The sequence below is a fragment of the Astyanax mexicanus genome, chromosome 25 (assembly GCF_023375975.1).
Source record: "Astyanax mexicanus isolate ESR-SI-001 chromosome 25, AstMex3_surface, whole genome shotgun sequence".
NCBI lineage: Eukaryota > Metazoa > Chordata > Actinopteri > Characiformes > Acestrorhamphidae > Astyanax > Astyanax mexicanus.
This window is the reverse complement of record NC_064432.1, coordinates 522984-545082: the sequence shown is the minus strand read 5'-3', so window position 1 is coordinate 545082 and position 22099 is coordinate 522984. Positions and strand designations below refer to the sequence as shown.

General features: G+C 39.1%; 1 protein-coding gene across 1 annotated transcript; it reads right to left on the bottom strand.

Annotated features, from left to right (window-relative positions):
- Nucleotides 1–2727: 2727 nt before the first annotated feature.
- Nucleotides 2728–20624, bottom strand: LOC103027537 (5-hydroxytryptamine receptor 4). Its single transcript, XM_049472321.1, has 3 exons — nt 16634–20624; nt 16476–16547; nt 2728–5176 (listed from the first exon to the last, which is right to left on the bottom strand). The coding sequence occupies exon 3, from the start codon at nt 5159–5161 to the stop codon at nt 4088–4090; it is 1074 nt and encodes a 357-aa protein (XP_049328278.1). The 5' UTR covers nt 5162–5176; nt 16476–16547; nt 16634–20624; the 3' UTR covers nt 2728–4087.
- Nucleotides 20625–22099: the final 1475 nt, after the last annotated feature.

The window sequence follows — 22099 nt, the reverse complement described above, 5'->3', positions numbered from 1 at the left end:
TAGGAGAGTAAGTGCTCTTTGAAGAGCTCTGTCTTCAGGAGTTTATTAAAGATAGTGAGAGGTTCTCCTGATCTGGTAGTAGAAGGTAGTTAGTTAGAGGTGTTAGGAGAGTAAGAGCTCTTTGAAGAGCTCAGTCTTCAGGAGTTTATTAAAGATAGTGAGAGATTCTCCTGATCTGGTAGTAGAAGGTAGTTAGTTAGAGGTGTTAGGAGAGTAAGTGCTCTTTGAAGAGCTCAGTCTTCAGGAGTTTATTAAAGATAGCGAGAGATTCTCCTGATCTGGTAGTAGAAGGTAGTTAGTTAGAGGTGTTAGGAGAGTAAGTGCTCTTTGAAGAGCTCTGTCTTCAGGAGTTTATTAAAGATAGTGAGAGATTCTCCTGATCTGGTAGTGGAAGGTAGTTTGTTCCACCATTGGGGAACTCTGTATGAGAACAGTCTGGATTGCTTTGTGTGAATGTTTGGCAAAGCGAGGCTCTAGGAGCTAGGTCTATTGATTTAGTAGTAAAATATTGAGTATGATGTGCCACCTTAATTTTATTGGGTAAATATCGGGTCATCGTGTTTTATAGTGTAGTCAGGGTAGAACATTGTTGTTGAAAGAACACTGAGCTACAAATAGCTCCAGAAACATTTGGACGTTGTACAGAACAAACCATAACACTCTCTCTCTTCTGGCACAGACCAGCTGGTGCCAGTCCTTGACCCAGTCTGTCTCGCCTCAGACTGAAATCAAGAATTATCATAGGAGAACATGTGACCGTGTCCCAGAGTCCCATTTTCACATCACTGTTTCCTCTCATGAATATCTTTACAGGGTCTGTGTGACACGGACATCCAGCAGCTCTTTATTAGTGATCATCCAGAGACGGCGCTACCGGAAGGATGTGTCACAAATGATTAGATGTTAGATTGTGACCCACAGAAACACAGAAATCTGTGCCGTAGACAGCAGGTCCAGCTGATTTGGCTTTAAACCCAAGCCAAGTTGTATGTTTAGTAAATGTTTGCATTTATATATATATACACTGAAATATCAAATCCATCAAACTGGAACTCGCCCCATGCCCCATGCCTTTTTCCATACCCCAATCACGAGCACTGTACTGACCTGTGGGATGTTTGTGTGGGGTCTCCTGCATAGAATATGAATGTCATGTGCGCCATAGTTGCTCATCTGTTCGCATGGACACTTCTAGAGTAATCAGATGTCACCATTCACGATCCATACACTTCTGCAATGCAACTGGCTTGACCTGACTTGTGACTTGACTTGCTTTGACTTGACTTGGATTGGCTGGGCTTGTGAATTGACTTGGTTTATGATGTGACTTGGCTTCACCTATTTTTCTTGTGATTTCACCTGATTTGACTTGTAAATAGACTTGGCTTGTGATTTATTTGGTTTGTGACTTGACATGGCCTGGCTTGACTTTTAACTTGACATGAATTGGCTTATAAGTTGACTTGAATTTTGACTTGGCTAGTTTTTTTATTTGGCTCAAGGCTTGACATTAATTGGCTTATAAGTTGACTTGACTTGTAACTTGACTCGTATCTTGACTTGTAACTTGACTTGTAACTTGACTTGTGATTTGACTTGTGATTTGACTTGTGATTTGACTTGTAACTTGACTTGTGATTTGACTTGTGACTTGTCTAGTTTTGTGATTTGGCTTATGGCTTGACATAAATTGGCTTCAAATTAAATAAAATCAGTTGACTTGTGACTTGACTTTTGGCTTGGCTTATGAATTGGCTTGAAGCTTGCCTTCACTTGGCTTGTGACTTAACCTGACCTGGCCTGGCTACACACTGGCCACTGTGAATTGAGGAATGTCCATCCATCTGCACTCACTATCAGGACTTTCTCCAGTAATTTTTGTCACACTTGCAATGAGCACACGGGCAGGTGTTTAGCCTCATTCACAACACAACACCTCCTACATGTGGGCATTCCCAGGCCTTGTCACAGTGGACAGCACAGTGGGTGATAATGATCACTTTTTCAAAAGTATTTTTAAGCTAATAAAAACTATTAATAAAGCAGTTGAAAAGCAGCCTTATTTGAGTCTTATCTGTTAGAAAATGTAGATTTATTTTTATTTAAACTCTAATAGAAGCTTGATTACTTCTCAAAACTATTGGTTTTCTGATTGATACAGACAGCCATAGATCTAAAAAACAAAAAAACATTCACAGCTCAACTAGAGCATGCACCAAATATACAGTACTACAGCAAAACTAAATTCCAAACTAAATAAATAAATGTCCAGCCCTCCAGCCCAGTGTTTATAAAGCGGATCTTCATCCACTGTCATCATCATTCTCACCACAGGGAAATATTAATCCCTGCATGCTCTGTTTATAACTTTAATAACTGGATTGGAAGCCATGCTGAAATTTGGATGGTAGTGGTATTATTTATACTCACATGAATGCATTGCATCAAACACAGGGCAGCTTTGTTTATTATGGGATGTGTAATATGAAATCCTAAAGGGAAAACTGTCATTGGCTTGTAATTCCAAGGCGGATTATGCGGAAGATTGAATAACAGTAATGTTCATAGCTGATCTGTATCTCCTAGTACACTGCATGATGTACTTAAAGATAAACAAATAGCTTCCAGTACTGGGGATGATGAATGATGCACTGCTAGCGCTGATTATTTGTTCTGGAAAAGCGTACTGTAGCTGTGAGAAATGAAAAAAGGCAGGCTTGACACTTCATTTATTTACACGGCAAACACAAACAGTCGATGGGAAAACCTCTCGCATTTACACAGGAAATCTGCTACCAAACTGCAAAGTTTGTATGCACTTTGTCACCCGGCGTGCTTTCGCTCTGCGGCCATTGATGAGAGTTTTCCATTGTGCTGCTCTATGCCTGACCTGACCAGTACAGATAAACTGAAATGCAGTAGTAGTAGTAGTAATGCAGTAAAGGGATATCTATCTAGATGTCTAGAAACATCAATTTTAAAGGTATATTAACATTGCTATGGCCTCTGATTTTGCCCCCTGGTTTTCTTTTTATTAAATCTACAGATTTCAAATGCTACTGTTTACAGTGGGGACATCCAGAGTATATGCATACCCCACCACATGCTATCAGGCACACACAGAAATGTTCTATCAAAAACTGAATATTTAATAATATGGACAAATTAAACTAAATCAGATTTGGTAGTAGTTTTTTCAATCTATCAAAGGTTATTTCTAAACTTGGTTTTAGAAAAGAGTAACCCCTGTGTACAATGCATAGTGCATTTAGTTTGCATTTGTCTTTTTATTGTTATTTTTATTGATGCACAGGCAGCAGGCAGGCAATTGTAAAGGTTTATCATTTTTGCATGAGAGGAGCAGTAACCATAACATCAGACTGATATCCGAGTGATTTATTTTATTTGTTTCTAATTTCACCCCATTTCCTCCCCAATTTGGAATGCCAATTACCCTTCCTTATCCATTTGAACTCTTCCATCACTAGTAATGCCCCCAACACTCGGAGGGTGAAGACCAGACGAGCCAGAAGCACACTTGGTGTAAAGCCAGCATCACATTAGGAGTGATGTGGGGAGAGAGCACCATCTACTCATCCAGAAAGAGCATGGACTATTGCGCTCTTTTGGATTTTGGATTATCAGCTGCTGATAATCTAATTCCTGTAAAACACTGTGTGTTACCTGGTACACAAATTTCAATGGTGCTAGTTTTTTTAACTGTGGCCAGAAAACATTAAAAAGATTCTGATAATATAGCAATTAAACACAGCTTTCAGATAAAATAAAAAAGAGCTCAATATGTCTTTCACTAATGTTTGTAATGGTGATTTAAAAATGTGTCTCAACAAAAAAAAACATTGTCATTGTGGACAATAAATAAAATTACTAAATGTGAGTCAAAAAACGGATCTCTGGGAGCCTGAATATTTTTTTTTGCAGTATTTAGCTTTACTTTGCTCTTAAAGATCTTTAAATAATGTAGAACCTTTATACCATGACGTTCTTTAAAAATGTAAAAGGTCCTCAATATACAAAACAGTTTATTTAAAGAAACTTCTATGAAAGGCTCTTGGAGTCACATGGCCTAGTGGTTCTCTGTGCGCTCATTGGCGTCCTTCCTAGAAAGAGAGAGATCCATGCCTGGGGCTGAACCAGGAAGGCATATCCTGCAGCCCATGATCATAAGGAAAGCCCTACGGAAAGACCTGTTGAAGAATCCGTAGAGGAACGGATTTAAGGAGGAGTTCACATAACCCAGCCAAAGGAACACATCCCATATCACCCCTGCTGTACTGTAATCAATGAAAGGGTCCACGATGTTCACGGTAAAGAAAGGCAACCAGAAGAGCAGGAACACGCCCATGATGATCCCCAAGGTTTTGGCAGCCTTCCGTTCCCTCCTCATGGAGTTCCGGTGCTTCTGCTTCTTGCTGGAGTCCTTTCCCACTCCTGCTGCCATTTGAGCTTCCATAGCACTTATCTGCATAGCCTGACGCTTGGCTGCCTTGTAAATCTTCCAGTAGGCGAACAGCATGGTGGCCATGGGCAGGTAAAAAGCCACCAGAGAAGCTATGACTGCGTAGACACGATTTACCAGAAAAATGCAAACGTTCTCAGGCAAGGAGACGTTCACTCCAAGCTTGTGCAGTCCAAGAAGGATGGGTCCAAAGGAGATGAGCAAAGGAACGGCCCAGCAAACCACAATCAGCAAGGCCACGCGACTGCGGGACATCTTAAAGGAGTACACCAGCGGATTGCAGACTGCGTAGTAGCGATCGAACGCTATGCAACTCAAGTGGAAGATAGAGGCCGTGCAGAGCATCACGTCCAAGCTGGAGTGCAGATGGCAGAAGGTGGCGCCGAAGTGCCAGCATCCTTCCACAGTTCGGACCATGCTGTAGGGCATGACCACCAAGCCCACAAGGAAGTCGGCCACTGCCAGCGACATGACGAAGGAGTTGGTGTGGGACTGGAGCTGTTTAAAGTAGGCGATGGCCAGCACGACCAGGAAGTTGCCCACCACTGTACAGAAGATTCCTATGATTATGAAGATGTACAAGGCTATGCGAGATCCTGGGCTCCTTGCTGTGGTACAGGCTTCCAGATCCCCAACCAATGAGGCGTTGCTGTCTTCCAGCCAATCAGAGGAGTTTGCCATGACTTTATAAGGACTCTGGTAAAAAAAAAAAAAAAAACAGGGACAATAGTTAATAGTTGGCTACTCAATAGTTGTCTGCTCAGAAAATGGATCAATTCCAATATAATGTGCATTTTGTATCCACAGCATGACTGTTTGAAATTTACATTTACAATCTGACTTTATTTGATTGTTTTTTTATGAGATAGCACAAGCTAGTTTCACTTCAGACAAATTTAATGGATTAGCATACAACATTAGCTATAGCCTTACAATTATTTAATCAACATTGTGCCTTTACTTGATGGAACAATAGTACTAACAGTACGTTTGATCTCAATTGGGTTGGTAAGCCTACTTTTAGCGTGTGTCAGTGAACATTTAAAACAAACAAAACATACAGTATATGTAGTCATGCAATCATAGTTGTATTTTGTTGCAGTTAACTACATCATTTGCAAGCACAAAACATTTTGGTCATGCTGCAAAGCCTGTCAATGGCATCTTCGCCAGTTAATGCCAATCAATTCTGGCAATCTCCTGTTATTTTGAGCTACAGGCCTTCCAAAACAATGTCCAAAATCTGATCACAGCGAGCTAAAAACATTTAAATCATTTTGCACAGTGCCTCTGGCATTCTGGTGGGGCAATGGCTTGAACAGTTTTGATCTGGCTAAACGTCAAAAACAATAGCAGAGGCCTTTATTCGACCTTTTTCTTGTGGGACTGGACGGGATTCCTGCAGTTAGCCCCAGAGGAACCTTGCAGATTATTCCTGTGGGGAATCGGTCAACAACATCACTGGGGCGGAACTTCCTCTGTGCTTGGACTCCATGTTTGTTTGTTATTTAGAGAAAAACGAGTGATAACAGAGGCCGTTTTAGGGATTTTAACTCACAATTTGAGTGCAAAACCAGTGCTTTCAGCTCAACTCGCATTACTGAGCTGTTGATGAGCTGTTCACAGCAAAGGATTCTGGGAAAGCTCCTTCCTAAACGCCAGTCACCAGTGGATTCTGAATTCTGTCAAACCTACAGTGCTAGGCGGAGGGAAGCATCAGTTTCTCAGCCCGTGACGGAACCTGAAAACAACATCTGGGAGTCTGGAGCAGAGACTGTGAAATGAAGGAGGGGGGGCAGGGAAATGGTTTTAGTTCACTAACAGTCAAACTTTAATTAGCACCAATGGGACGAGCGTCAGGGGACGCATTATCTAAGGTGTCTTCTCCTGCTTGAGTCCCTCTTAGTCAATATACAGTATTTTCCACTAATTTCTAAGAGCCAGGTTGAATTAAATGACTGGCACTGCTGAATTGATTGTGAGGTTTTACCCACACCTGTGGGCATGAGTTATGAGGTGCTATCTTGTGAGAGAGCTTAAACACTGGCCAGTGTGTTAATGGCAAGACTGAATTTTTGAATTGGAATTCATCCTACAAGGCATTACCTCCCACAGTGAACAGTGCAGTAGGTGGTAATGATTGTGAGAGGTGGCATCTGGCTATAACTGCCCATCCAAACATACAATTGACTTAGTTTCAATGGGACATGACAATGGTCTAGATACTAGTTCCTGTCCCATGACTTTTGTCAAATCAGTGTAATGGAAGCTTTTCAAAAAATATATATTATTTTTTATAATTGTATTTTTTGGGGGGCATTTATTTTGGTATATTCATCTTCTTTTCGAGCTGCTGCTGATTCTGTAGCATTACCGAGTAGCATCACAGCGCTAACACTCGGTTCTGATACATCAGCTCACAGACGCCCTGTGCTGCAGACATCACCCTAGGGGTGATGTGGGGAGAGAGCGCCGTCTACTGTACTGTACCCACCCGGAGGGAGCAGAGCCAATTGTGCTCCCTCTGATCGCCGGCAGCTTGATGGTAAAGCTGCATGAGCGGGATTCGAACCTGCGACCTCCTGCTCATAGTGGCAGCGCTTTAGACCACTGGACAATGCCAATGGCAATGTGTACTGTAAATCTTCCTGTAGTTTCCTGTAGTTCCAGTAAAAAGACAATAGAAAATGAACAATTAAACTCACTCAGATACTGTACAGTTACAGTTACATCATTACAGGACACAAGTTCAGAAGGCCATTTCTGTGTAATGTCCCAGCATGACTGCACAAACAGATAACCTCTTTAAACAGGAACACACACACACACACACTCGCCTGTCCATCTGACCACTCAGAGTGAAGTGGATGCTCATTAAGAACAGACTGTACGGACATACTGTTGAGTGAAAGCCAGTGACCTTAGCTGTGTTCAAAAGTTTAGGCTGTAGCCAAGGTAGCACCACAAAAATGGAACAAAATGTACATAAAAAATAATAAATTGTGTTGAAAAAATTCAAGTTTAATTTAAACAAAAGCGTGGCAAAAATTAACTTCAGAACATTAGATATGGAACATCCAATCCACTTGGCACCTACTCAGGTCTTTACTCAGATTCCCATAATTCACGTTGCCTGCCACAAACATTCTGTCCAACGTTTTTTTATTAATATCTCACTCACACGATAACACCTAACAACTCACACAGACACAACCTTTCCCAAGCTTTCATAACCAGTTTACATACTGAGAACATTTTCTGAGAACATAAAAAAAGTGATAAGTGAAGATAAATCAAACTGAACAAAAAATGACAGAAATTAAGCGAATAACTGAACAATAAGCTAGAAACAAATACGCTAAAATAATGTGAAAATTAAGCCAATCACAGCATAATCTCAACCGGAAACATCCGTCAGCATGAAGGACTGGTCCAGAACAGGGTGCAAATCATAGCAATTTGGAATAATTAACAATTTTACATTGTTTTTGGACTATGGGATGAAACCTGGAGTCCCCATAGGAAACCACTATGAACACTGGGAGAACATCAGAGGTGGAAAAAGTACTGAAAAATTGTAATTAAGTAAAAGTACCTTTACTTTGCTAAAATTCTACTTAAGTAAAAGTAAAAGTACTCATCTAAAAATCTACTCGAGTGAAAGTAAAAAAAAAAAATACTTAATTTAAAATGCACTTTGAGTAAAAGTTACATAGTTACTTTTAATTATTTGATGTAAAAAAGTAAAAACAAATCATGAGTTAAATTGTTTTTAATGAACTATTATTCCACATAATAATTTGGATCTTTCAGGCAGTATTTTTCAGACCCCCCCATAAAACATGGTCATATATGTGACTATAAACTGTATTTTTATAGTTTTACAGACAATTGTTTTTTCCTCCCCTCAGCATTTTATTTTGTACTCAGTAATTGGGAGTTTTACAATGTAGCAAAGTAAATTACTTGTGTTAAAATGTACTTGAGTAAAAGTAAAATTACCTATTTTAAAAACTACTTTAAAAAATTACAGTAACTTGAGTAAATGTAATTCATTACTTTTCACCTCTAGAGAACATACAGTAGTAACTCCACCCAGATATGGATTAAACCCGAGACCCTATTGCTGCCCAAGTAAGGAGGGTCGTGTCTTTTCCCGTCTCTGCTGCTACTTTTTTTTTCCAATAAACTTTTTCCACTCATCCTGATCTGCAGACTCTATCCGTTAGTACTGTGATTTCTTTCGAAAGCCATTCTGCTTCAATTTAAAGAGACGCAAAGTGCCATAAAATCCTTTTATTTGTTTAGATTCCTCCCTTTGTTTAATCTCTACAGCAGGCGATACAGACTGTCTGTAAGCCCTGTGCTGGAAGCCAGGGGGCTCGGGTGGTCTTCTGGAAGCTGCTCTCGCTGCGCTTGCTTTGAGTGTTATTCTTGAACGAGTCGCCCTCAGCTCCGTCCAAAGAAAGCAGTGTGAGCGAGGGGTTCCAGCGGTGCGCTCTGCCAGTCTGCTGCTCCTCACAGCACAGAGACTGCAGTAAATACAGCAGCATCTATCAGCTACAGACATCTTTACACTCTAATGAACACCATGACTGATAAGAACCTCTTCACAACAGTGTGCAGTGAAAAACATACACATCAGAAATAAATATACTAACTTTAATCAGCATCCAAGCAAAAACAAGGTCAATACCAGCAGCAAAACACAATCCCAGACACACAGCAGCAGCAGTAGTAAATGTAGTGGTAACACTTTACAAGAAAGGTATATTAATTAACAGTACTTATTCATTCTTACATTTCTTTAACTCATGTCTGAAGTTCCTATTTACAAAGTTCTTAACTAGTGTTAATTAATAATAGTTTAGATAGATAGATAGATAGATAGATAGATAGATAGATAGATAGATAGATAGATAGATAGATAGATAGATAGATAGATAGATAGATAGATAGATAGATAGATAGAAATATATAAGGCTATAAAAATGATTTTACAAGATAAAGATCTATCTGTAAACGGAGCAGTGCAGTAGATGTTGCTAATGGACATTAAATAATTAAATAATTAACGGAGCAAGTGCAAGGTGCAAAGACATTGATTATAAAAGTGACTGATGTGCCATATAAACATAATAGAAATAGAAATATGCATTTTTTACAACATAGTTCTGAGAAGTGGATATGTGAATACCCAATACCCAGTATAGTTGACATTACGTAACATTTAACAACGTTTATTATTGTCATACGTACTGTTTTGTGACCCAAATTGTAAAGTGTTTTTGATGTAGCATCGATACCATAGGTATCACATAATGCAAATGAATTGTCTAAAATATAACTGGCAGTATATATATATATATAGAATAATGATAGAACAATGCATAGATGAGAATAGTGCAAACATACAATTTTTAACATTTAAAAAATAAACATATATTTAACTTTTTTTTAATTTTGTATGCAAAATCAAAATATATTTAAATGATCAAATTAACTACTTAAAAAAGTAGGAGTAGCATTAATAATAATGATAACGAAAATAAACTACAAAATTTAGTCTGCAAGTAATATTGTTAATTGAACCTTTTTTTCTAACATATTTTAAATGATAAAAAAAATAATAATCACAATCATTTTCATCATCACCATCATCAAAAAACAACACAATAACAACAATAACAGTATATTTATATTTGTAGGAACATATTGTATATGAGAGCCAAAGCAAAACAAAACACAAAATATTATGATAGTGTAAGTATGAAATAAAGTATTTTTATATAATTTAGAAATAAAATATAATAAAAATATAAAAAAAATAAAAACCTACATGGAAAATAATAAAATAAGATAAATAATATAATAAAAATAAGATGATGATAATGATGATAATGTAGTAATAACAAATTTAGTAGTATCAAAATAATAGTCATTTTTATGATTAATAATAATCAATCAATCAATAATAATCATTACTCACTTCCTCAGTGAAAGTGTTCCCTCAGGTTCAGCTCGCCTCCTTTCGCCCCATTTCTGACAGACGGATGACGGGTCCAGTGACGGGTCCAGTGACGGGTCCAGTGACGGGTTCACTAATGATCTAATGATGAGGACGCTGGCGCTCTCGCGTCCCCCCGCTCTGTGGTGAAGGTGGACTGAACGCGGCGCTGAGTGTGTTTGTGTGTATTTGTGTGTGTTTGTGTGTGTTTGTGTGTGTTTGTGTGTGTCTGTGTGTATTTGTGTGTATGTCTGCGTCAGCGTATTTCAGTGTGTCTCTAAGTGTGTGTGTATGCTAATTTGAATGCAGTACATTAATTACAGCAAAACCGTCCCTCTTTATCTGAATGTAGGCGGGCGTAAGGGGCAGGGGGTATTCAGAGGTGGGCATTGTCATGCAAATAAGATCTTGTCTCTTGTATCCAGCAGATTCGCTGAATTATTTCTGTGTATCTCTAATGTAATCATCAAAGTCAGCCCGACTGAATATGTAGAGGTGACATTGTTATCCACTCACAGTTGTTTTTTTGATATGTTCATGTGCTGACTAATAAACTAGCGTAGCATTTGTATAGTTGGATCAAGCTGTGATTACAGGGTACACTGTAATTACTCTTTAATTCTTATGTTCTTCCATTTTTCTCAGCTTGTGTTGGAGGCAAACCTATATAAGGCACCTTATTTTTGTTGACACTTTAATCACAGTGTAGTAAGTGTTTTTTTATTTTTTATTATATAGCACTCCATCACTTCACAGCCAGGTCTTAAATGCATGGAGAAGTGCAGTAACAAAGGGTAAAATAGCACTCAACAACTATTCATTGAGGGAGTGAAAAATGCGTATAAATATGTGTATCTCAGTGATTTTGAACTTGTTATGATTGATGGTGTCAGAAGGGATGGTTCTGCTGAACTCTTACACATTTTAACAAAGCAGTCTCTACAGTTACTCAGTATGATGCAACAAATAAAAATAACATTACGTTACTGTCAGTTTTGTTGGCAGAAATATATATTTTTGAAAATAGAGTTTTTTTTAATTTTTTAAGTTTTTTTTTATTGTGTTTATTTTTAATCTTATTATAGACAAATTGTTCAGTGATGAGCTATAGCTAGCTAGATGTTTAGCTTTTCACAAAGAGGCAGAGACTGTGGACGAGGTGAGCTATGGACCACTGGCTACGTGGTAAATGAGGTGAGTAACTGAGACTGTGTGAGTTAAAATTAGTGATTTCTTTTTGTGTCACACTGAAGACACTTTTATATTTATATTTCTGCTCTGTAAATATGGGGCGGGGCCAGTAAGCGGCGGCTTTGGGCATGCTCAGTTGATTTAAAGCGGTTCGTGGAGCGGTGTGGGTGTGGTCTGACTGTGAGAGACTGCACTGTAAGTGTTGTGGGCGGGGCTCACGGCGGCAGCACCCGCTACTCGCTGAGCACAGTAGCTGAGGAGCACGAGTGTTCATCTCAGCGTCGCCAAAAGTCTCCAGAAACACCACAAAATCTTGCTAGATTTGTCGCTAGTCGCTTTTTCACAAAAAAAAAGTCACCAGAGGGTCTGAAAAGTCGCTAAATACAGCGACAAAGTCTCTAAGTTGGCAACATTTGTGTGCATGTTAAGGCTCAGGTGTATTAGCTTGCTGAGAGTAGAATCACGCTGCATAACTCAAGCGCACGTCAACCACCGTCACCACCCTCCATCCCACGAGTGTAGCAGATGTGCTTTAATTAACCGTGTGGGTTTTTTAATGGCCCACTGCAGTGCTATTGTTTTTGCAGGCCGGTTATTCATGTGTAATTCTGGGAGAAAGGAAAGGAGCATCTGTGCTTTTGAACAAGAAGCGACCATTGACCAGCGACCAGGTTTAACTGAAGAGCCTGACTCTCACTGAGCTACAGTGATTATGAATATGATCAGCAGTGTTCTCAAGTCTCACGCTTTGAGCGTGTGACACACGCACCTCACACCACACATTGTATTTCTCACGCTTGCCAATCCATCAGATGTATATTATAATGTACTCTCGTTGAGCCAATCAGAATATAGATCGCTCTGTTGTTAGGCAGACCTAGTCAAAGAGGGTGGAGTTTCAGCCAGTTCCCTCCCCATCCCCCAGAAGTAACAAGACTTGGGCTTAGGATAATGGGACCTTTGACTTTAACTTCTTGCATGCTTGTCTCTGGAGCCATTCTGATAACAAACTGGTAACAAATAATACCTGTGAAAGCATAGACTACACATACTTCATTAGGCAGCAAGCAAACAGTCAAAAATCTTCAAAAGGCTTCATCATGTCATTGTGGGGAGTTCCCAGTATGCAATGGTCAGTATCTACCAAGTTTTCAGAAAAAAGACAAGCAGTGAACTGGCTGATAACCAGAGGTGGAAAGTAATGAATTACATTTACTCACATTACTGTAATTGAGTAGATTTTATGAGTAATTTGTAATTTTTTACTCAAGTAATTTTTTTGCTCAAGTACATTTTAACACAAGTAATTTACTTTGCTACATTGGGAAACTCCCAATTACTGAGTAAAAAATAAAATGCTGGGAAAAAAAAACAATTGTCTGTAAAACTATAAAATTACAGTTTATAGTCACATATATTACCATAACTTTTTAACAGTAAAGAAAAAAAATGGATCATAGAAACCTATACCACTTGTTCTTGAAAATGTTTTATGGGGGGGTCTGAACAAATACTGCCTGAAAGATCCAAATTATTATGTGGAATAAAAGTTCATTAAAAACTATTTAATTTATGATTTGTTTTTACTTTTTTACATCAAATAATTAAAAGTAACTATGTAACTTTTACTCAAAGTACATTTTAAATTGAGTACTTTTTTACTTTTACTCGAGTAAATTTTTAGATGGGTACTTTTATCTTTACTTGAGCAGAATTTTAGCAAAGTAAAAGTATTACGTTATTAAGTTTTACTTAATTACAATTTTTCAGTATTTTTTTTTTTTACCTCTGCTGATAACACAATCAAGGAGGCCCCCAGATCTGCTGCTAACGTCTTGGTGCCAGATACCACAGCTGACACCTTCAGAGGTCTTGACCTTTTAAGAACATTTTAATTTTTGACAACCTCACGTATTTTTATAGCGTGAAGATTGATTGTCTACAGAAGCAAACATGCTGTCTCCTGCATTTTCCCCGTATCAGACTCCAGTTATCGCTCATAGGCACAGCCCTATTGACCTGACCTAATGACGACGCGCATATACAGACCGACTGTGCTGCCCGAACAGGAGGCCAAAACAAACACACAGCGCACCACAGGCATCCCCCTGTCCATTGTGAATGACCCAGAGGGGATTCGTAACACCTACTGCACCAGCACTTTCACTCCCAGAAGGGAAATGGCTTCTTAGAAAGCCACATCCAGATTTTTTTTACACAAAAACACAGGGCATTATGAGGAGAATTTCTTTCGTTTTAGGTCATAAGGTTAAAAATAAATCATGATTAATCATTTTAAGGGGTATTATGTAATAGTAGTTGTAATAGTATAGTTGCTGATTTATTTTTATGTGTTGTTTGTTGCACTGACCTGTGGGATATGCATTGATGCCTCCTGTATTAAATATAAATGTGATTTCTGCCAGAGTCGACTGTCTGTAAGCATGGATAAATCTACGACGAACTCCCTGTACAAACATGACACAGTGAATTAAAAAAAATGTTCAAAGTAATTGCTGCTTTTGATCATTTGTTAATTTGTTTGTTAAATTCATGTTGCCTTGCCATGAGAACTTTGGACAGTGTGCAGCCTCACACAAAACCCAAAACACCTCACAACATACACAGATATGGGTGTTCCCAAATGGTCCCCCTGGGTAAGACATGATCATGATCAAGTTAGATATGGTTGTCCCATGACTTCTGGCATGTCTGGCGTGTCCATATCTACCTACTGAACTAAATCTAGTGTTTTAGTACATTTACATGTATCTACATGCGTCTTTTAAAGGCACAGTAACAGAAATTATTACTAGTATATGGAAAATTGATAAAGCAAATGTATTAAAACCTCCTGTAAATGTGAATTACTGACCTAAACTAATACATAAAAATAGGAAATACGACCTTTAATGGATTATAGATTTATAGGAAAGATAAAAAGGGACTAAAATGCTGTTTCCAGACCAGACCCAGTCCAGGAACTCCTCTGTGACCATAATGAGGCCAATGAAATATGTATGAGGGAATTAGATTGAATTAATTCCTCGCCGCATCACTTTGATTAAGAATGCTTTTACAAAAAATATGTCTGTTTTAAAACTGGCCACATTATGCTGCAAAAATCAATTACAGCTTCATTTGCATCTGTTTTACTTCTGACTCGCATTAATCAAACTTGACCATTATGAGTTTAGGACAACTGTGAGAATATATATATATATATATATATATATATCTATATATCCACTGATAAAAGTCTTTAGTTTCATGGCTAATTAGATCAGCACAAAGTTTATGTATAAGACAAAGTGCCTAATTAGGCATAATTAAGTATACTGGAATATACATGTTTGCTTCCAAGGACTTAAAATAAAGCGATTTCACACTTATTTCACAGTATTTCAATGAGAAAATGCATCTAAAAGCTTTATCTTTTCACTGCGTGAAAGCTTTTGTATCCACACAGACGCTACTTGCTGCTGGAGTGAGTTCTGACCAAGTCCGATAAGGCAGATCATTGTTCCTATCGTACCCGGGGGGCCGAGATTAAAACAGAGATAAGGCTTTTTGGAACGTTTGATGGCGTTCCCTCGGGTAAGCAGGAAAAAAAGAGGCCTTCCTCTGCTTTACTAAAGAGTGAGAAAGTGCAGACGCTGAAGCTGAAGAGGAAAACATGTAGAATACTTCAGAAATCTTTAGCTTCTGCCTATTACACAATGCACTATAGTAAAGTACATATCCTTCAGTTCATACTATTAATATAGGAAAACTTTGCTGTAAAAACCTGAAATGTTTGGATTCTATACTGTGATGAAAATAGTTTTGCTCTGCCTATTCACAGCAGTATAGAAAGTATATTAACAATACAAACCCAAGATATTTCAAATTCTGTCTGTCCAACTTCATATCATTTGTTAATATACATTCATCCCTACTTTACAGGCCTTAAACACTTTCCAAAAAAGATTGGGATGGAACAATACAGGGAGAGAATAAAAAATAAATAAATAAATAAAACAACAACAACAACAACTCTCTGCTGTTACACGCCTTAAGATGTGTCAGCAGGATTAACTGGACTAAATAACCTTTTAAACACTTTATTACTTGGTATCTCTGTGTCAAAACGTTGTTTAAATGTTGTAAGAAGGAATGGAAACAATACAAAATGCTTAACGCTTTATTATCTGAACTTTTTTTTATTTGCTGCAGGCCTGAAATGCAGTATATATGGATATATGTAAACTGCAATAAAGTTGAGCAGACAAAATTTGTAATATAATCGGTCATGCTGTTTGAAATTAAATAAATGTTAATGTAAATTACGCTGTTTATAATGACATTTTAACAGCCACGTATTATTTTCATCATAGGTACTGGAAAATACATTATTCCAGTTATACATTAATCCAATTCTCATACATAAACAGTATGGGGTTCGTACTGAGCTTAACAGGTTTAGGCTAAACCTCACACAGGCCTGTAAACCGTAACTACATAACAGGGCAGGTTTTAAAGGCAAACTGATTTATTTTCTTTCTACAATCAGTAATCAATACACTTACATTCACTTTATTGATTACATTTTAGTGTGTCATTACAAAAAGTGCTTCAATTCCCAATGAGCCCAGCAGTCCTTTCTATAACAATCATTTCATTTTCAATAACGTCAATAAGGATTTGAATGTAAGTGTACTGTCAGTAAGGAACAGGGTTATCAATAGAATGTTTTATTGACATCATACCTAACCTCATCCATGGATAGTATAAAGGGTGGAGGTCATGAACCTTTACCTCGTCTGTGAATACAATCAAATCCTCCGAAATCTAGTAGAAATCCTTCCCTGGACAGTAGAGAGAGTTACTCTGCAACAAAGACAAAAATAAAATAACTATATCATGTTTCATGACTTTTTCTAAGTCTTGTAGAAGCTAAAGAAAACTCAGCTGACCTGAGGGATGTGATGTTGAATTGAATGTGGATGAAATTTCTGCCAGGGTTGCTTCTCTGCTCCTGTGGAGAATTCTAACAAGATGATAGGATGCTGGAAATGTTGAATAATGAGGTACATGTATGTATCAATCAAATACTTAAAGCAATTATGTAATCTCAAACTGAACAGATTGCTGGAGGCAGGTACAGTCATATGAAAAAGTTTGGGCACCCCTATTAATCTTAATCATTTTAGTTCTAAATATTTGGGTGTTTGCAACAGCCATTTCAAAAGCACACCTCAAGCGACTCTGTTTGTGGCGTGCTTGCAGAAATGGCTTCTTTCACATCACTCTCCCATACAGCTTCTCCTTGTGTAAAGTGCGCTGTATTGTTGAGCGATGCACAGTGACACCATCTGCAGCAAGATGCTGCTGCAGCTCTTTGGAGGTGGTCTGTGGATTGTCCTCGACTGTTCTCACCATTCTTCTTCTCTGCCTTTCTGATATTTTTCTTGGCCTGCCACTTCTGGGCTTAACAAGAACTGTCCCTGTGCTCTTCCATCTCCTTACTATGTTCCTCACAGTGGAAACTGACAGGTTAAATCTCTGAGACAACTTTTTGTATCCTTCCCCTGAACAACTATGTTGAACAATCTTTGTTTTTAGATCATTTGAGAGTTGTTTTGATGAGCCCATGATGGCACTCTTCAGAGGAGATTCAAATAGGAGAACAACTTGCAATTGGCCACCTTAAATACCTTTTCTCATGATTGGATACACCTGGCTATGAAGCTCAAAGCTCAATGAGGTTACCAAACCAATTTTGTGCTTCAGTAAGTCAGTAAAAAAGTAGTTAGGAGTATTCAAATCAATAAAATGATAAGGGTGCCCATACTTTTGCACCGGTCAAATTTTGGTTTAATCCATATAGCACGTTTTCTGTTAGAACAGATACTCCAGCTCCCAATACTTATGTATATATAGTGTTAAAGAAAGGGTCACGGCAATGCTTCAGAACATTGAAAGACAGGTATTAAGTATTATTTACATGTGGCAATCAAATGATTTCCTTCAGATATCCTTATTTTCTGGACCTCACAGACAGCTAGTCTCAGCTTGGTATAGTCACTGGGTGCTATAATGAAGCTGAGAAGGATAGCAGTAATGAAACGTGTGCTGTTCTATTCAAACACCATTAAGATCTTATCTGGGATCTTTCAGAGGTTGGCACTCAGCGCAGGGCAGCTTAATGCTTTTATAAAAGTCTGGGTGGCCTTCAGGGAAGGAAGCAGGAGCTTAATAGGCATGAAACATGAAAGACATTACGGACAAAACAAGTGCAAGAATGCTTTCAAATTAATTACCCATTCCATTAGTTTGTCAGCGTGGCTCACTGTAATGAATAGCCTGGATCAAAAAGGGGGAATTTTCTGATAAATTATAGTTATAGACTGGCAAAGCTTCATGAATTATCAAAGTTGGAGCAAAGCCTAATAGTGGGTGCTAGATGCATTTCTGAAGTTGCATGGGCATTTAACATTCCTCAGGCTTCAGTGTCTCAGGTATAGGATTCAAGGATTCAAGGAGATTTTATTGTCATTAGCATCACATGTGGTACATGAGGTGGACTGAAATTGTGATCTCACGATCCAGTTTACACCCAGGAGCTGTTATTAAAATAGATAAATATAGATCAAATAAAATCAATAAAAATAAGAACACAATAAAATAAAAGTCTGTGCAGTCGAAGCAGTCCTGCAGCACAGCGTCGCCGTCACTGGGCCACACAGTGATGGTTGGTCTTCTGTGTGGGTTTGGAGCATTGAAGCGGGGGGTGGGGGCCGAGGAAGGCTCTGTATGCGTCCCTCAGGTTCGTGTAAACACGGTCTAGCGTGTTATTACCTCGCGTTGGAATGTTCACGTGTTGGTACAACCTCGGCAGCGTGTTCTTCAGTTCTACGTGGTTAAAATCCCCCGCTACCACGTAGAACGCGTCCGGATGCTTGTTCTGAAGCGAGCTGATGTTGTCATAAAGCTCCATCAGCGTGTTGTTAGCATTAGCATCCAGTGCTATGTAAACAGCAATCATGAACACCGCTAAAAACTCACGAGGCACGAGGACAGTGGGGGCGACACTTCACAGTCAGCTATTCTGTCACCTCGGAGCAGTGGCTGTTTACCAACACGCAGTTTGTGCACAAACCTTTGTTTATGTAGACGCACAAACCGCCCCCCCCGGGCTTTCCCGGATAGCTGGCTGCGGTCCGCTCGGAGGAGCTGCCGGCCGGCGAGCTGGAAGGCTGAGTCCGGCATGGTCTGGTTCAGCCAGGTTTCCGTGAGACAAATCACAGCACAGTTCCTCATCTCCTCAGAAACATTCATCCTCAGCCGCAGCAGGTCCAGCTTGTTATCCAGAGAGTGGACGTTAGACAGGAAAAGCGACGGAATCGGGGGTTGGTTAGCATTAGCCTTTAGCCTGGCTAGCACAACAGCACGTTTCCCTCTCTTCTGACGCCGCTCGCACCGCCTCCTCCTCCTACTGCCCTTTGTCTGCTGCAATCCGCTCCCCCACGCCGCAGGAGCTGTCGTCTGCCCAGCGTAGCTCAGATATTATTGTCCATAGTTGCTGTTTTACTGACCAAACATACTGGTAGTATATCATAGAAGGCATTACCACCAACTGTGGACAGCGCAGTTGCATGTGGTAATGATCAAGAGCAGCAGCTTCTGGCTAAAATTGTCCATTATGTAAATAAATAAGTGACACAGGCAGAAATCCCATCCACAATATAGGGAGCTTTAAACCCTTTATGCCTGACATTAAGTTCATGCTTATCTACTCAAGTAAGTCCTATTCTTTTGTCAGTAGTTCTGTAAAGGGGCTAGACAAGCAGTGTATGCATAGTGGGTGCAGTACAAAGCAGCTAAATAGATGCATTCATTTTAAAGGGTGTTCACAAAGACTTGAACTGTATGAAGCTAAAATAAAAGGTTTGGGAGTTTGATTGGGTGTAATATATTGAAATCAGTTAAATTTTAATACTTATCAGGTTTGTAAATTGTAATGGAACACATCGGATGAAATTAGGTCTTCGTTTCAAGTCTGTCAAAACAGATCTAAGAAAACTGATCATTTACACAGACGCATGTCATCACATCATCACCATCATTACTGTGAAGAAATGACATCGATTTACTGCAAAATGTGCTCAGTGAACCCTAAAAACTACACACAAGCCTTGAGCGGTAGAAAATAATGAGAAACGAGTGCTATTAAAAATATATTACGCTCCCATAACAAAGTGCATTCAAATCACACGGAAAATGTAATGATGAGCGAACGACGTCCCAGTTAGTGTTCCTCTCCCTCTCTCAGTACGTCCTCACTAAACGCTTTCCCTGAGGAAATGGAAACACAGAGGAAAACAGATCAGTGCAGTAAACTGAATGATGTGAGAAATACACTGATCATCTGAGGAGTATTTGCAGTCAGATGGCATAAACACAGAGTGATTTTGTGAGTCCTCATTTTTTCTTGTTGGAGATAACCAATGAGGAACCACGGTCAGCATCAAGATCAGCGGTTTGTGCTTGGTGTCATGGTGCGGGGTGCAATTTCCTACAAGCCACTTTTTCTCTTTATTACAGGCACTCTGAAAGCCCGGTGTTAGGTTAAAATAGGTCCTGTAACAAAAGGACACTCAGGTTTGATATTCCAGTAACTTTTATCTTTTTAATCCAACAATGTCCTTCTGTGTGTGTAAATTTTTCCAACCATTTCTTTGACGATGTTGATTGTATGAGGAGGTGAATGAATTAAATGCATTTTGAATAGCTCAATAGTACCTCGATGTGGACGTCCAATCTTGATCCAGAATAAGCAGCACGTCTGGTCTTCAACCAGCCAAAACAGGCTCATGTCACCCCGCTGCTCATTGAGCTCCACTGGCTACCAGTTGATGCATCAAATTCAAAACTCTTACAATCGCCTACAAGGTGATGTCAGAACAGCTCCTTCCTACCTGCACTCGCTCCTGAAGACTTACGCTACCTCCCGGCCGCTGCGCTCCTCCAATGAACGTCACCTCGCTTTACCAAACAAACATTCACACAAAGCAATCCAGACTGTTCTCATACAGAGTTCCCCAATGGTGGAACAAACTACCTTCTACTACCAGATCAGGAGAATCTCTCGCTATCTTTAATAAACTCCTGAAGACAGAGCTCTTCAAAGAGCACTTACTCTCCTAACACCTCTAACTAACTACCTTCTACTACCAGATCAGGAGAATCTCTCACTATCTTTAATAAACTCCTGAAGACAGAGCTCTTCAAAGAGCACTTACTCTCCTAACACCTCTAACTAACTACCTTCTACTACCAGATCAGGAGAATCTCTCACTATCTTTAAGAAACTCCTGAAGACAGAGCTCTTCAAAGAGCACTTACTCTCCTAACACCTCTAACACACTAACTACTTCTAACCTCATTTCCTTCTTCCCCTCCTTCACTTCTCTATCCCTTTATTTCCCTTCGACCTCCTTTGGGCCCTATCTAAAAATGGTTTATCTTAATTCCTATTACTTTACTATTGTAAGTCGCTTTGGACAAAAGCGTCTGCCAAATGTAATGTAATGTAAAAACTCGAACTGGAATTCTGGAACAGCAATTTGTTGGAACTGCTTACATGAATTTGATTTTAATGATCAAAAAGTTCTCAAAAGTCCGACAAAGTCAACAGAAGGTTTGTTTTTCAAGATGTTTATGACGAATGTCCATTAGAGCTGACTCCAAAACTTCATGGCTAAGTTCAGTTTGCTGTTTCATACTCCGAGCCGTCGTGTTCTGACAACACAAGAAATCAGCAGGACATGCAGCGCTTGTTTACAACATTAAGGTTCATGTCCTTACCACACTCTTGTCATAACATTCTCTAGATTTCATCTTACGTAAACCATGCGACTCCATCCTCGAGGCAATGTTGACAGTGTCTCCAAATAAACAGTATCGGGGCAACACCAGCCACACATGATCCTGGAACACAGCAAGAAGTGATGAACTAATGTATGTCTACATATACTGTGGCTCAGTGTGGGTTATTGAGGACGACTAACAAAAAATGTCAGGAAAATGTCAGAAAGGCAAAACAACAACATAATTGTGCATCATATTTCAGAACATTGTAGCTTACCTAAAATGCTCACTATGAGGTTTAAAACTTTAAAACCTCAAATTAGAAAATGTTAGGACAGAATTCGAAAATAATGACACCTTGCCATGAGTACACTGGCCAGTGTTCAACCTGACTGACAAGATAACACCTCACAGCTTATACAAATGTGGCCTGTCCCCTAAAAAAAACACGTTTCGTAATCAATTAATTTACATATTCATGTGCCATGACTTTTGGCATGTCAATTTATATGTGATTTATCATAGTCTACCAACCTTATAAACATCATGGTTGTTGATGATGTTGTCGA